This window comes from Sapajus apella, unplaced genomic scaffold (genome assembly GCF_009761245.1).
Source record: "Sapajus apella isolate SASKATOON/1434 unplaced genomic scaffold, GSC_monkey_1.0 scaffold62, whole genome shotgun sequence".
Lineage (NCBI taxonomy): Eukaryota > Metazoa > Chordata > Mammalia > Primates > Cebidae > Sapajus > Sapajus apella.
Window position 1 is genome coordinate 11,935,089 of NW_022437002.1, and position 15,628 is coordinate 11,950,716.

General features: G+C 53.6%; 1 protein-coding gene across 6 annotated transcripts; it reads left to right on the plus strand.

Moving 5' to 3' along the window:
- Window positions 1-315: 315 nt before the first annotated feature.
- Window positions 316-15,046, plus strand: MFSD2A (major facilitator superfamily domain containing 2A). Of its 6 annotated transcripts, none has more exons than XM_032247058.1 (14): window positions 316-583; window positions 2,023-2,157; window positions 3,936-4,060; window positions 9,932-10,055; window positions 10,192-10,270; window positions 10,580-10,737; window positions 11,368-11,458; window positions 11,578-11,699; window positions 11,854-11,937; window positions 12,397-12,480; window positions 12,573-12,685; window positions 13,102-13,245; window positions 13,337-13,513; window positions 14,596-15,046. In XM_032247058.1, exons 1-14 carry the CDS (start codon window positions 491-493, stop codon window positions 14,657-14,659), a joined length of 1,593 nt encoding a protein of 530 aa, XP_032102949.1. In that variant the 5' UTR covers window positions 316-490; the 3' UTR covers window positions 14,660-15,046. The 6 variants fall into 6 exon arrangements, with proteins under 6 accessions (XP_032102949.1, XP_032102953.1, XP_032102955.1 ...); XM_032247062.1 differs by having other exon boundaries at window positions 316-577; XM_032247064.1 differs by having other exon boundaries at window positions 342-583; window positions 3,897-4,060.
- The last annotated feature ends 582 nt before the right edge of the window (window positions 15,047-15,628 follow it).

The following is a 15,628-nucleotide window of genomic DNA, read 5'->3' on the forward strand; positions in this document are numbered from 1 at the left end:
AGGCCTGGGGGTCAGAAGTCATGGGTGGTGGGCCTGACTCGGGGAGAGTCGGACCCTGGGGACTCGGGGACCTCGGGTAGATCACTCTCAGCCTGGGGCCTCGGTTTCCTCGTGCGTGTCTGGGAGGTCTCGCGGTCTGCTACTCATATTGTGAGGAGTCAGCGCAGGCGGATGCCGGTTCCGGGGTTTGGAGAACGTGGCTCGGTGGCAATAAGCCTCCCGGCACCGCGGGGGGGGAGGCGGCCGACGGGATTGGCTGGAGGCGGGGCAGCGGGACTCGGGGATTGGCCAAACCGGAGAGGGCTGGGCCGAACTTTAGGAGGCGCGGAGGGGGCGTGCAGCAAAGTGTGTGCCTCGTCTGCCAGCCGGTTTTGCTCGCGCGCGGCGACCGTGGCTAAGGCGGCCACGACGCGAGCCTGGAAGGTGCGGCGGCCTGCGGGGCAGAGGAGCATCCCGGGGACCCGGCCCCAGGCGGCGTGGCCCGCGGGTCATGGCCAAAGGAGAAGGCGCCGAGAGCGGCTCTGCGGCGGGGCTGCTGCCCACCAGCATCCTCCAAGCCAGTGAACGTCCTGCCCAGGTGAAGGTGAGGGCCCGGCACCCAGCGTGGAGGGCGAGGAAAGGGGGTGGGCTGAAATGGGGGATCGGGGGCGTAGGGGGATCGGCCTGGTCAAGGGACCCCTGGATAGCCGGGGACAGGAAGCCTGTGGGCCAGAGAGGGCCTGGGGGTGCCCGGGGGGCAGGGGGTGAGGGAGAAAGGCTGTGGGCGCCGTCGCCCCCCTTTACTTACCCACATTCCACGCTCTGCGGAGGGGCTCTGCCAACTGCCCCTTGTGGTTCCCGGCTCTGCCTATCCGGTTTCGGTTCTTCGGTGCTGAGCGGCTGGGGTTTGCCGCCCCAAACGCCAGAGACGACCTTAGAAATCTGGGAAACTCCCCTTGGTTCCCCATCTCTCATCCCCTACCTCCCACCCCTAACTCTACCCCCTCAATTCTGCTGTGAGGGCCGCTCATTCATAAGAACAAGAGCTCTGCTTTTAAAGGGGCCGCGTCCCTCAGGCATTTGTGTAAATGTGGGTGTTCGCGCGGGAACGAAGCTTTGCGCCTGGAGACCATTAATCCCATCCCCAGCCGTGGGCATCTATTGAAGGACGTAATAAAATCAGGCGGCCCCCTAGGAAGGGATCTCAGGCAATACGTATCTTCGTGGGAAGTGATTGCCTTTTCCTTTTAATTTTATGAACTGATCCTTGGAAGGAGCTGGGTGAGCAATTATGCTGTTACTATGCATGAGTAATATCTACTTTCCCCGGGCAACCCAACCTCCCTAGTGCCCCACCCGGAGAGGGCCCAGGCCTGAACCTGGAGGCCTTTCCTCTCCTCCCCAAGCTCCTCTAGGAGCTCGGAGTTGGAGGGTGGTGGGACGGGAAGCTGGAGGATAGGACAGTTCCTGCCTGGGTCGGCCTGAAGCTCTGGCTGCCTATAGGGGTCAGAGATGCTCCGGGACAGGTGGAGCAGCTGCGCCTGCAGTCAGCTGGGCCCCACAGCTCTCTAGACCTCTCACCAGGAGTAGGCAGGTGGGTCCTGCCTCTGAGCCAGGGCGGGAGCCTGGGCTGGGCTCAGGCGGCTCTTGGCAGCAAGCGGATTTTCAGGTTGTGGCAGCTGGTGCCGGGTGGGGACAGGTCCGCCGCTGGAGCATGCTCCTCCTGAAACTTGGAAAGGAGCAGTGGCTGAGGCCTTGGAAGGAGTTCTTTAGGGATGGTGGGCTGATAAGTTTCCTTAGATTCTCTAGGAGGGAGGTGGCTTAGGGGCAACTGTCACACAAGTATGGATTCCCATTTTCCAGGTTCCTAAGATTGGAGAGCACCTTTCTCTTGCAGAAAGTGGGATCTCCTGGGTAGGAACAGGTCAAGGCAGAGTTGTTTGTTCTGGTAGAATTGGCTGGAGGGGTGGTCCTTCCTGTGGAACCTTGTAGGATGGAGGCCGGGATCTTGGGCCTCTTTTCATCTTCTCCTCCTCTTCCCAGAAGGAACCGAAAAAGAAGAAACAACAGTTGTCCGTGTGCAACAAGCTTTGCTATGCAGTTGGGGGAGCCCCCTACCAGGTGACGGGCTGTGCCCTGGGTTTCTTCCTTCAGATCTACCTATTGGATGTGGCTCAGGTGAGTGGTCTAAGCCTTTGAGGGCTCCTTCAGCGTCCTGAGGTGGGAAAGGCTAGGCACCCTGGGTCAGCTCCCTCCATTTTCCCCATCTGTGAAATGGGACCAGAAATCACTACTTTGCTGCCTCTCAGAGTCAGTGGGCAAGAAATGAGAAGATCCTGGAAGGTATCCAGGAGGGGAGTTTTTCCACCCCAGAAGTCTTTGCTGGAAAGGCCTGGCTACTCCTCTTTGACTGGCAAGAGCAACAGAGCCTGAAGGGGTAGGCGGTAGAATGAGGGAGAATGGGGCCTGCTGGGGATGCTATTCTTGGAAGAGACTGGCACACTGTGTCCCTGGCTAGGAGATAGCTGGCTTGGCTCAGGGGCTGGTAGGTGTTGCCCGGCTCATGGATGAGATGCATCCCACCTTTACCTGAGGAGCAGAGGGGCCCTCAGGTGCTAGGCTAAGTTAGAGTGCACCAGTACACAGGGTCTTTGACTGAGAGGGGTACTTAGGGTGAAACACCGCTATTCTGTGCATTGGGAAGCCTTGGCCAGAAGCCTGGCATCCTGAGAATTCGCCCTGTCTGGATGAGAGAGTGGGAGGCAGAATAGCCATGACAACCAGGGCTCCCGCACTGGCTGTCTTCTCTATGTAGCATCTAATTCGGCAAGCAACACATCTTAGTTGTATCCATTTACAGAGTGGGGACACTGAACTCCAGAAAGAACAAAAAACTTCAGGAGCTAATTTTTTAATAACTCTCATGGGCTGGGCCTTGAGTGGGGTGTAAATATGAGGAACCTGGAGTCAAAGTATAAACCTGTTGTAGTGGGTGTTAGAGCTGGGGTTGGGGGTCAGACTGGGGAGACTATGGTATGGGGAAGAATACCCACTTTCCAGAGCAAGAGCAATAGCAGGGCTTTGATGGATGAGAAGTCTGGAGAGTCTGTATTTAGGGCTTAGGGGGCTTGGGGGAAGGGGGTTAGCTTGAGTGGATAGTGACAAGTCCCTTTTTAAAAGCATCTATAGCCAGGCACGGTGGCTCACGCCTGTAATCCCAGCACTTTGGGAGGCCGAGGCGGGTGGATCACGAGGTCAAGAGATCGAGACCATCCTGGTCAACACGGTGAAACCCCGTCTCTACTAAAAATACAAAAAATCAGCTGGGCATGGTGGCGCGTGCCTGTAATCCCAGCTACTCAGGAGGCTGAGGCAGGAGAATTGCCTGAACCCAGGTTGCAGAGGTTGTGGTGAGCCGAGATCGCGCCATTGCACTCCAGCCTGGCTAACAAGAGCGAAACTCCGTCTCAAAAAAAAAAAAAAAAAAAAAGCATCTATAGAGTCCTTCTTCCACATCCAAGATAGAGCTTGAACATGTCAGATAGAGCTCATAACTCCCATTGTACAGATGGGGACATTGAAGCACACTGTGTTTACTCCATGAATGCTCATTCTGATATCAGGTGGTCAGAGGCTCAGGGCTGAGAGAGGGAGGGAAGGAAATGTTTGTGGATTCATTTGAATTGATGGAAATGTCTTCAAGGGCAGTGGAGGGAAGCCATTAAGGGGACAGATCTGGGAAAGCTTCTAAGAAGGCGCTGAGTGCTACTGTTTTTGGAGAAATGCTAGTGTCATGATTAACGAGGCAAGTGAAGATGTGTAAGGCCCACGTGGGAGCAGCTCAGGGTCACAAGGTCCTGGCTGAGACAGGGAGAGAGCCTCTGCTTCTGCCTACCAATGACAGTTGAGGCGAATAGAAGGATGAGGAAGTTGTCTTTTGCTTCTCCCCATTCCAGGTTGGCCCTTTCTCTGCCTCTATCATTCTGTTTGTGGGCCGAGCCTGGGATGCCATCACAGACCCCCTGGTGGGCTTCTGCATCAGCAAATCCTCCTGGACCTGCCTGGGTCGCCTTATGCCCTGGTGAGTAGAAGAAGCTCTTTCGAGGTGGTACAAGGCAAGACTTCCAGCATATCTGTTCCTTGGTCCTTCTAGCTGTCTTGTCACAGGCTGGGGGGGTGAGGAGAAGGGAGGAGGCAAAAGCCCAAGGGTGCTGAAACCCCATTTAAGGCATCAGCTACCCAGAGCATGGGCACTGGAATACTCAGCCAGCTCACTTCCAGGCCAGCCAAAGGGCTAGGCTGGGCAGCTCTGGCCTCATTCCTCCCCAGGATCCACTCATTCCCCTTGGTGAAGCTGGAATTCTGAATTCTCCCACTCTATCACTCTGGAGCCAGCCTGCCTGGGCTTCTTTTCTTTTCTTTTCTTTTTTTCTTCATTCCTTTTCTTTCCTTCTTTCTTTCTTTCCCTCCTTCCTTCCTCTTTCTCTCTCTCTCTTTCTTTCTTTTCTTTCTTTCTTTCGTCTCATTATGTCACCCAGGCTGGAGTACAGTGGTGTGATCGTCAGTCCCTACAGCCTAGAATACCTGAGTTCAACTGATCCTCTCACCTCAGCCTTCCAAGTAGTTGGGACTACAGGCATGTGCCACCACACCTGGCTCATTTTTTTAAATTATTGTTGTAGAGACAGGGTCTCACGATGTTGCCTAGGCTGGTCTTGAACTTCTGAGTTCAAGGAGTTCTCCCGCCCCAGCCACCCAAAGTGTTAGGATTACAGGCATGAACCACCAGGCCCGGCCCCTGCCCCGGTTTAAATCCCAGTTTCCCTGCTTACAGCTGAGTCACTTCACATCTCTGAGTCTCAAGTTTCTTCATCTGTAAAATGGGGATAATAATTATGCCTATCTCACAGAGTTGTGGTGAGGACTAGTTTTTATTATTCAACGTTCTTAGAACAGTGCCCAGCTTAATTCTCCTTCATAAGGTCGATGTAATCTTGATACTTAAATAAGTTGATACTAAATATCAATCACTGCCTGGGACACTAAGCGCTGATGATCACATCAGGGAAGCTCAGTAGGAGAGCTGGCATGCGGTCCCTCGTACAGGCCACACCAAGGGAACTGCAGAGTCCTGGGCTGGGAATCAGACTTCAGGCACAGACTGCTGCATCTCCACCTCCCAGTGGGACCCTCCTGACAGTGCAGTCATATATAATTTGGCACCCCGAGCAGGGGGTGGGGTAATACCTGGAATAGGGTAGCAAACCCATAACCTTTGGTACCTTGGATGACGTAAATTACCTTTTCCCTTGGTACAAAGCCTGTGCTACTCAGCTTCAGGCTGTGGGGCAAGGTAGGGGGAGGTGGTGCCACAGATCAGAAGGCAGGGGAGACGCACAGGACAGGCTGTCAGGCCGGGGCTCTGGTTCCCTCCAGGACATCCTGCTTCAGGGCGTGGGGGGGCATACCCCTTTCATCTCCAGCACATCCAGGCTTAAGTGGGCGCCTTCCTGCCCCAGGGGCGCCCATACCTGGCCTCCGGCCTTCAAAGCTCTTCCCGAAACCCCTGTTCCCGCCACAGCTTCCTTTCCCACGAGGCCCCCCACCCACCCCAATCCTGCCAACCCCTGGCTAAGGCCCAGGTTGGAGCCTTTGATCCAGCCTTCAGGGCGGGGGGCAGGACAGCCTGCCTTACCTGTGCAGGGTGCTCAGGGCTCCCCCGGCGCCAGCCCATGAGACTTGGCCCAGTGCCCGCCTCCCTGGCAGCCAGTGGAAGGCGGGGCTCTGCTGCCACATCTCCTCATGAGGCCCAGCCAATGGGAGGCGGCTGCTGGGCCAGCCCCATGCAGGCCGGGTTACTCCCAGTCACACTGGGTTCCTCAGCAGCAGCTGCTCAGCTGCCTATGAGCAGAGGATGGAGTGTTTGACCAAGGCTGACGAGGAGCTCTTATTCCCTGAGGAGACAGATTCAGGAGAGGTGGAGGCGGGCAGGCCCTCCCTGTGGGGTGTAGGAACTAAGGGACTCTTGCTGGGCAGGTGTGGCAGCCAGCGTGGGGAAGTTGCTGGCGCCCTTCAGGCTGGTTTCAGATCTGGTAGGTCCTGTGTCTGGCAGCGCCTGTGTATTCGTGCACGTGGGATGGCTCGTGGGCTAAGGTCTGCTATACCTATGACCTCCCTGTCCAAACTTTTGTTTCCTTTTTGTGGAGAATGGGGTCTGACTGTGTTGCTCTGGCTGGTCTCAAACTCCTAGGCTCAAGCTATTCTCCTGTCTTTGCCTCCCCAAGTGCTGGGATTAGAGGTATGAGCCACCATGCCAGGCCAGACCTCCCCATCCACACCACCTGGCTCCTCCTCAGGCCAGGCCTGAGGACCTGGAACCCCCTTTCCTTTCAGTGTAGGAAGAAACTGTGCCTGTCAGGGTTCATGAGCCCTGTAGCCCTCTCCTCCTGGGCTTCTCCTCCTTCAGGGCAGCCCCTGCTCTGAGCCTACATTCAAATCCTCTTCTTCAAACCAGAAAGACTTTTCTATTCCTTTTTTAAATTAATATATATATATATATGTGTGTGTGTGTGTGTGTGTATATATATGTGTGTATATATGTGTATACACACACACACACACACACACACATATATATGGAGAGAGAGAGAGAGAGCGAGAAAGGTGGGGTCTTGCTATGTTGTCCTGGCTGGTCTTAAACTCCCAACCTCAAGCAGAGCTCCTGCCCCAGCCTCTTAAAGTGCTGGGATTACAGGTTTGAGCCATCTTTCCTGGCCAAACCAGAAAAACTTTGACAGTCACTTTTCCTGGATTTCTTGGGGCCACTGTGTGAGAGGCCAGGTGTCAGCAGCGTCCCATGGGGAGGCTGAGATGCAGCAATTGGGCCTGAGTTCTCCTTCCCAGCCCGGGGTTTCGGTGGCTCCCTGGTGTGGGACCAGTTACGCACGTGCACTAGTTACGCATGCCAACTCTCCAGCTGAGCTTCCCTGATGAGATCATGATAGCACTCAGTGTCCCAAACAGTTTGACATTTTAGTATTGACCAAGTCTGAAAGTTACTTCAATCCTGTAAACTAGAACCAAGCCACCTCCAATGGCCTTTCGGGAGTCTATTTCTACTCCTGCGCCATCTCCTAATTTCATCTGCCCTGCTTTCCTCACTCCAGCCCTCCTGGCCTTGCTCTTCCTCTTCCGAGGACCTTTGCACCAACTATTCCCTTTGCCCGGCCTACTCTTGCCTCAGGTGATTCAAGGCCGACTCCCTCCTCTCATTTAGACCTTGGCACAGATGCCACCTTCCCAGTGAGGCCTACTCTGCCACCCAGTTGTGAACTGTACCCTTATTCTAGTCCCCTGGGGCCAGTTTTATTCCTTTTCTTCATAGCAATCATCTCCCAACATGTTCTATAACCTTTTTGTAAAACTATGGTAAAGTATGTGTAATGTAAAATTTACCATAACCATTAAAAAATGTTTCAGAGACAGGATCTTGCTATGTTGCCCAGGCTGGACTCAAACTCCTGGGGGAAAGCAATCCCTTTGCCTCAGTTTCCCAAGTAGCTGGGACAGCAGGCATGTGCCACTGCCATTATAGCTGTTTTCAAGGGTACAGTTCAGTGGCATTTTTTTTTTAATAGCAGGCATACAAACCTGTTGGTTCTCGAATATTTCTTTTTTGGGCAGTGCAGTTTCAACATTCCACGTTAAGGATGTAATAATCAAGAGTCTTTTTTTTTTTTTTTTTTTTGAGACAGGGTCTCAGTCTGTCACCCAGGCTGGAGTGCAGTGGTGTGATCTTGGCTCACTGCAACCTCTGCCTCCTAGGTTCAAGCGATTCTGCTGCCTCGGTCTCCTGAGTAGCTGGGATTACAGGTGTGCACCACCATGCCCAGCTAATTTTTGTATTTTGAGTAGAGATGGGGTTTGTTGGCCAGGCTGGTCTCAAGCTTCCGACCTCAGGTGATCCACCCACCTTGGTCTCCCACAGTGCTGGGATTACAGGTGTGAGCCACCGTGCCCAGCCTAAGTACATTCACTTTGTTGCCACCATCCATCCGTTTACATCTTCCCAAACTGAAGTTCTGTACATACCAGACACTAATTCCCCATTCCCCTCTCCTCACATCCCCTAGCAGCCACTATTCGACTGTCTTCATGAATTTGACCCCTCTAGGTACCTCATGAGTTCAATCACACAATATTTATCTTTTTGTGTATGGCTGATTTTCCTTGGCTTAATGTCCTCAAGGTTCATCTATATTGTAGCATGTGTCAGAATTTTATTCCTTATGAAGATTGAATGATATATATCACTTTTAAATTGTGTAAATTTTTCTGTTTGCCAACTAATGTAAGTTCTACAAGGGCAATGATTTTTTTAAATCTGTCCTCTGGTATATCCTAAGTAATTAGAATAGCACCCAGGCTATAGTTGGAACGTAATCTTTCTTAGGGAATGCTGAGTGTAAGTTACGTGCTATTACTACTCTCACTTCACAAATGAGGAAATGAGCTTCAGATAATTTAAATAACTTCCCAAGACTAAGTTTTATAGTTAGTCAGTGGAGCTAGAATCAAATCCCTGAAGAGTGGCTTAAAAGGCCTTCCGCTTTACCATGGCCTGTGCTGCCTTGCTGCACTGATGCCATGGAGTTAGTTCATCCTGACGTCTAATCCCTTGTGATGGTGTGGAACTCACGTGGGAAAGGCAGCCATTTGCCCACCTGGGCCTTCAGCTTTCCTTCACTTGGAGCTGGCCTCTCTCCATCACACCAGCTTCCCTGTGTGTGTGAATGGTGTGTGTGTGTGAAGACTGATGTGTGTGTGATGGGGTGTGTATATGAATGGCGTGTGTGTGACTGGTGTGGGTGTGAATGGGGACGTGTGTGAATGATGTGTGTCTGAATGGGGGTGTGTGTGAATGGTGTGTGTGTGTGACTAGTGTGTGTGAATGAGGTGTGTGTGTGTGAGTGGGCATGTGTGTGAATGATGTGTGTGTGAATGGGTGTGTGTGTGAATGGGGTGTGTGTGAATGGGGTGTGTGTGGGAATGGGGGTGTGTGAATGGTGTGTGTGTGTGAATGGGGGTGTGTGTGTGTGAATGGGGGTGTGTGTGAATGGTGTGTGTGTGTGTGTGAATGGGGATGTGTGTAAACGGGGATGTGTGTGTGTGTGAATGGGATATGTGTGCCTGAAGAGGTGTGTGACTGGTGTGTGTGTGAATGGGTGTGTGTGTGTGAATGGGTGTGTGTGAATGGGGTGTGTGTGAATGGTGTGTGTGTGAGTGGGCATGTGTGTGAATGATGTATGTGTGAATGGGTGTGTGTGTGAATGGGGTGTGTGTGAATGGTGTGTGTGTGAATGGGTGTGTGTAAATGGTGTGTGTTTGTGAAAGGGCGTGTGTGTGAATGGTGTGTGTGTGTGAATGTGTGTGTGCGAATGGTGTGTGAATGGGTGTGTGTGGTGTGTGTGTGCGAATGGTGTGTGTGAATGGAGGGTGTGTGTGAATGGGTGTGTGTGAATGGTGTGTGTGTGTGATTGTGTGTGTGAATGGGTGTGCGAATGGTGTGTGTGTGAATGGGCATGTGTATGAATGGAGGGTGTGTGTGAATGGGGTGTGTTCACGTGAGAACACAGGGATTAGGGCTGCTCCTTCTCTCTGCTCCTTGCCTGGCCACCTGAGGTCTTGGAATCCTGTCAGCTCCCTCAGCCCATTAGAGGCTGCCTGTGGAAGAGACTCAGGGTCTGACCTCACACCCCATGCCTAGGATTTCAGTCTGGGGGCCCAGTTCCCATCTGCCATTCCGGGCTTGGCCATCAGCCTCTTCCCAGAGGCCCCAGGGTGGGTGGATTCGCAGGAGGACAGGGAAGGAAGGCAGACCCTGTGAGGCGCAGCAGTCGGCTGGGCTTGGCTCCTGGGCTCCGGCCTCCACTCACACCCTCCTCTTCCTCAGGATCATCTTCTCCACACCCCTGGCAGTCATAGCCTACTTCCTCATCTGGTTCGTGCCTGACATCCCACAGGGCCAGACCTATTGGTACCTGCTTTTCTATTGCCTCTTTGAGACGCTGGTCACGGTGAGTGTGGGCACCTCCCCTGGTTGTTTCTAGGGGCCAGGGGGAGGGTGGTCCTTGGAGCCCCCGGGGTTGGTGCCGGAAGCTACACTGGTGAGTCCGTCCGCCTGACCGGCCAAGGGCCTGTCTTCCATGCCAGTGTTTCCACGTTCCCTACTCGGCTCTTACCATGTTCATCAGCACCGAGCAGACTGAGCGGGATTCGGCCACCGCCTATCGTGAGTCTCTCCCCAGCCCACCTGACCCCACCCTCCAGGGACCCTCTAGCCACACTTCTTCCCTGGTGGACCCAGCTCTTCACTCTGCTCTAGAGTGTGGGTGTGAAACCATCTTAAATACGAGTCAATTCCCTTATTGCTCAGGTGAAACCTGGAGAGGTGCGTATGTGTTCGGGCCAAGGTGTCCCCTGCCCCACACCTCTACCCACCCTGCCTGGAGCTACAGCTGGGCTCCCATCCATGTGACCTTCCTCCCTGGGCCCACAATCCATGAGGCGCCTCCAAAACACCTCCTTTTCTCCTGTCTAGGGATGACTGTGGAAGTGCTGGGCACAGTGCTGGGCACGGCGATCCAGGGGCAAATTGTGGGCCAAGCAGACATGCCTTGTTTCCAGGACCACAATAGCTCTGCAGAGGCTTCACAAAGTACCAACGGTACACATTACATCACCTCACACAGAGAAACGGTGAGGCCCCAGGCAGGGCAGGGATTTGGGGAGATGAGGAACAGCAAGGCAGTTTGTAGTCATCCTGAAGATAGTAACAGCTAGTGTTTATTAAATAAATGTTGGGCCTTTGGTATACATAACAATTAATAGACCCAATATACCTACTTTGCAGAAAAGGAAACTGAAACTTAGAGAGGCTGAGTAAATTGCTTAGAGTCATAAAGTTAGTGAACTGCAGAGATTTGGGAAGATTTGAATTCTGGTCTGTCAGACCCCACAGCCTGGTTGTTTTTTTTTTTTTTTTTTTTTCTTTTATTATTATTTGTAGACATGGGGTCTTGCCAAGTTGCCCAGGCTGGCCTCAAACTCTTGGGCTTAAGCGATCCTCCTGCCTCGGCCTTCCGAAGTGCTAGGATTACAGGTGTGAGGGCTGAACCCAGCCAGCCTGGTTTCTCTGTGACTGCTAACTGTCCAGCCTTGGGAAGCAACAGCAGTCCTGGGACGATCCTCCCATTTCACAGATGGAGACAGGAGGCTCCCAGAGGGGAGGGGACTGGCCCAAGATCATTGAGTGGGGCTGCTGGGACTGGGGCTGCTGGGATGAGCTCAGACTGACCATCCTTGTATGTCACCTTCACCTCCTTATAGCAAAATGCATACCTGCTGGCAGCGGGGGTCATTGCCTTTATCTATGTCATCTGTGCTGTCATCTTGACCCTGGGCGTGCGGGAGCGGAGAGGTAAGGGGGTGCCTAGAAAGGGGTGCAGGCCCCAGCATAGGTGGCTGTGTCTTTTTGCCTGGCCCTCAGGCTTTGGGAGGGGCTTCTGCTCCTTCCTCACTGTCCCCTCTGGCCCCCAGAACCCTATGAAGCCAAGCAGGCTGAGCCGATCGCCTACTTCCAGGGCCTCCGGCTGGTCATGAGCCACGGCCCATACATCAAGCTGATTACTGGCTTCCTCTTCACCTCCTTGGCTTTCATGGTGAGTGGGGGTCTGACATGCTTAGCCTAAGAAGGGGGTGTAATGGGAGTAGGGTGAGCAGAGCTCTCTGGAGCATGGGGGATGTAAGGGGGAGGCTCAGCCCCAGCATCACCTCCTTCATTGCATTTCCTTCCCTACCTTGCCCCATGCCCAGCTGGTGGAGGGGAACTTTGTCTTGTTTTGCACCTACACCTTGGGCTTCCGCAATGAATTCCAGAATCTACTCCTGGCCATCATGGTGAGTGTGGGGCCTGAGTGGGGGCGGGCAGGCTGGGCTAAAGTGGAATAGGATGGTTCTTGGGACAGGCAGAGGGCGTTTCTCAGGCTGGCCTGAGGTCATGAAAGGATGAGGGAGGCTTCTCAGAATATTTGGCTGGACCCCGCATAGGTGGGACTATCAGAGAAAGAGTTTGAGGTGAGATGTTCAAGTAGAGAGCACAGCAAAAACAAGGGTGAGGACATGAGGACACCAGGAGCTTTGCTCAGAGGTTTGCGAGGGCAGCAGACGAGGTGGGCCTGGAGCGGCTCTGAGCTCCCCTGGGGAGCTATCGAAGGTGCCTGTCAACTTCCTTGCTGCTCACATGACGTCATCTGGATGCTCTTGGGCGGGGCTGAGAGCCCCTTTGGGGTTCTGGGAAGGGCAGAAGGAGCTCTGTGCCTCTAAACCACCTCCCTTTAACCTTTTGTCCATCCACAGCTCTCCGCCACCTTCACCATTCCCGTCTGGCAGTGGTTCCTGACCCGGTTTGGCAAGAAGACAGCCGTCTATGTTGGGATCTCAGTGAGTAGGGCTGAAGGGAAGAGCTTGGAATGAGTTGGGATGTCTGGTGGGAACCTCCCAGCTGACTCATCTTTCTGCACCCCGTCACCCAGTCAGCAGTGCCATTTCTCATCTTGGTGGCCCTTATGGAAAGTAACCTCATCGTCACATATGTGGTAGCTGTGGCGGCTGGCATCAGTGTGGCAGCTGCCTTCTTATTACCCTGGTAGGTATATACAGGCCCCCTCCTCGGGTATCTCCGGCCCCTAGTCCCCAGCTTTGAAGCTCCTTGGGGAGAGTTCTGTGGGGGTTTCTCCCATAAGCCATTCTGTGGGTCAAGATTGGGAGTGGGGAAGGTCTGTCCTGTACAGTTGTATAGGTAGTGAACTTTGCAAGGACACCTAGTCAGAGTGAAAAATGGGGGCTGTAATCTGGCCTGTGCTCCACTTGCCAAGCTGAGTTCCTGCAGGCAGGGGTACTTTCTCTTAGAGCAAGAGGCCTTCTCTTACTTGTGTGAAGGTGCCATCTCCTCACTATGCTCTGTGCCCATGGTACTGCAAGCTTCCAGAAGGCCACCTCTTCTCATTAACACACAGGCCCATCAGGTGGGTCGGTCCTCATGGCTGTCGCCACTCTGCGCAGGTCCATGCTGCCTGACGTCATTGACGACTTCCATCTGAAGCAGCCCCACTTCCATGGAACCGAGCCCATCTTCTTCTCCTTCTATGTCTTCTTCACCAAGTTTGCCTCTGGAGTGTCACTGGGCATTTCCACCCTCAGTCTCCAGTGAGTGGGGTGGGGACCTGGGGCAGGACTGAGCAGGGCCAGGCCCCAGGTGCCCCATCTTCACCACTCTCCTGCCCCCTGGGTCCCACAGCTTTGCAGGGTACAAGACCCTTAGCTGCTCCCAGCCAGAACATGTTAAGTTTACACTGAACATGCTTGTGACCATGGCGCCCATAGTTCTCATCCTGCTGGGCCTGCTGCTCTTCAAACTGTACCCCATTGATGAGGAGAGGCGGCGGCAGAATAAAAAAGCCCTGCAGGCACTGAGGTGAGTGGGGGGGGGGACAGGATGCTGGAGAAGGGGACGTCATCGTATCTAAGCCCTCAATTTGTGCCTCCTGTGGCCAAGTCCAGACTCACCCCCTGCAGGTCTTCTCTGGACAGTGCTAACACTTAAGTACACGCCAGGCACTGTTGAGTAGTTTTACCTTTATTCAACAAATACGGGCTGGGCACGGTGGCTCACACCTGTAATCCCAGCACTTTGGGAGGCCGAGGTGGGTAGATCACGAGAACAGGAGTTTGTGACCAGCCTAGTTAGTCAACATGGTGAAACCCCGTCTCTACAAAAAACACAAAATTAGCCAGGCGTGGTGGCGCATGCCTGTAATCCCAGCTATTCGGGAGACTGAAGCAGGAGAATCACTAGAACCCAGGAGGGGAAGGTTGCAGTGAGCTGAGATCATGCCATTGCGCTCCAGCCTGGGTGACAAGAGTGAAACTCCATCTCAAAAATAAATAAATAAAACAAAAACAAATACATCCTGGCTGCCTACTGTGCGCTAGGCATTGATTGCTCTAGTGAACAAGACAAAAATCTCTGCCCTTAAGAAGCTTGTTATAGGACACATGCACCCATGACCTCCCATACCCCTCCAACAACCCTAAGTATCAGGCTCTTCAGGTTGCCCCTCTGCAGGTGCAGAAGCTGAGGTTTCAGCAGCAGGAGTACCTGGCCCAGCTGAATGGGACAGAGCTGGGATTTGAGCCTCAGCATTCCAGCCCCAGGGCCCCCACTCTTTATCAGCTCCTGGCACGCAGGACCTCGAATGTGGTCTGAACCCTGCATTTGGGGAAACCAGGGGGCAGAGTGGAGTGAGCCATGCCAGCTCATCAGCCAGCCTAGGTGAGGGTGTAGTTCTGGGGTTTGCGGTGCCCTGTGTGCAGCAAGGACAGTAAACAGACCAACCAGCAGTTTCTGGGCTGAAGGTGGGAGTGAGCAAACTCTGTGTCCTGGGGTTCACTTTAGTCCGACAGCAGGCCCGAGATCACATGAGGAAGGAGGCAGGTGGGGCTGGGGAGGGGTAAGGATGGATACTTCCTCCAACCCATCTCCTCTGGCTCTTGCAGGGATGAAGCCAGCAGCTCTGGCTGCTCAGAAACAGACTCCACAGAGCTGGCTAGCATCCTCTAGGGCCCACCACGTTGCCCGAAGCTACCACGCAGAAGACCACATGAGGGATCAGGACCTGTCTGCCCGCTTGCTGAGCAGCTGGACTGCAGGTGCCAGGAAAGGAACTGAAGGCTCAAGAAGGTGGCCCAGGACACTTGCTGTGCTCACTGCAGGGCCGGCTACTCTGTGGCCTCCTGCCTCCCCTCTGCCCGCCCATGGGGCCGAGCCCTGGGGCTGCCACTGTGAATATGCCAAGGACTGCTCGGGCCTAGCCTGGAACACTAATGTAGAAACCTTTTTTTTACAGAACAGAATTAATAACTTAATGACTGTACATAGCGATGTGTGTGTTTGTATATGTCTGTGAGCTATTAATGTTATTAATTTTCATAAAAGCTGGAAAACAGCTGCCTGTTTCTGTCTGTGTCCTCAGCCACTTACTGAGCCCTTCTGCCTTAAGACTCGGTTAGGACACACTGAGCCCCAGATGCCACTGGGTGGGGGAGAACATATCTGACAGTGTGGCTGGAGTGAAGTGGCGCAATCTTGGCTCACTCGCAATCTGCCTCCCAGGTTCAGGCAATCCTGCTTCACCCAGCCGAGTAGCTAGGACTATAGGTGTGTACCTCCACACCTGGCTGATTTTTAAATTTTGTGGAGAGATGGGGATCTCACTATACTGCCCAGGCCAGTTCTTCCCATTGGACTCCAGCAATCCTCCCGCATTAGCCTCCCAAGGTAGTGGGATCACAGGTGTGAGCCACTGCACCCGGCCTCTTGCTAATTCAGGACTGTTTCTATTCGAAAGATAAGATAGCCGGGCATGGTGGAAGGTGCCTGTAATCCCAGCTACTTGGGAGGGTGAGGCAGAAGACTCGCTTGAACTCAGGAGGTGGAGGTTGCAGTGAGCTGAGATCGCACCACTGCACTCTAGCCTGGGTAACAGAGCAAGACTCTGTCTCAAAAAAAACAAAAAAAAAAAGAGAGAAA

Excerpts from the sequence above, each read along its gene's own strand:
- MFSD2A (XM_032247064.1), top strand. The coding sequence starts at position 491 with ATGGCCAAAGGAGAAGGCGCCGAGAGCGGCTCTGCGGCGGGGCTGCTG. Across the intron at positions 12,481-12,572 it reads CCGTCTATGTTGGGATCTCA|TCAGCAGTGCCATTTCTCAT; the intron begins GTGAGTAGGGCT and ends CCCGTCACCCAG. Across the intron at positions 13,246-13,336 it reads ATTTCCACCCTCAGTCTCCA|CTTTGCAGGGTACAAGACCC; the intron begins GTGAGTGGGGTG and ends TGGGTCCCACAG.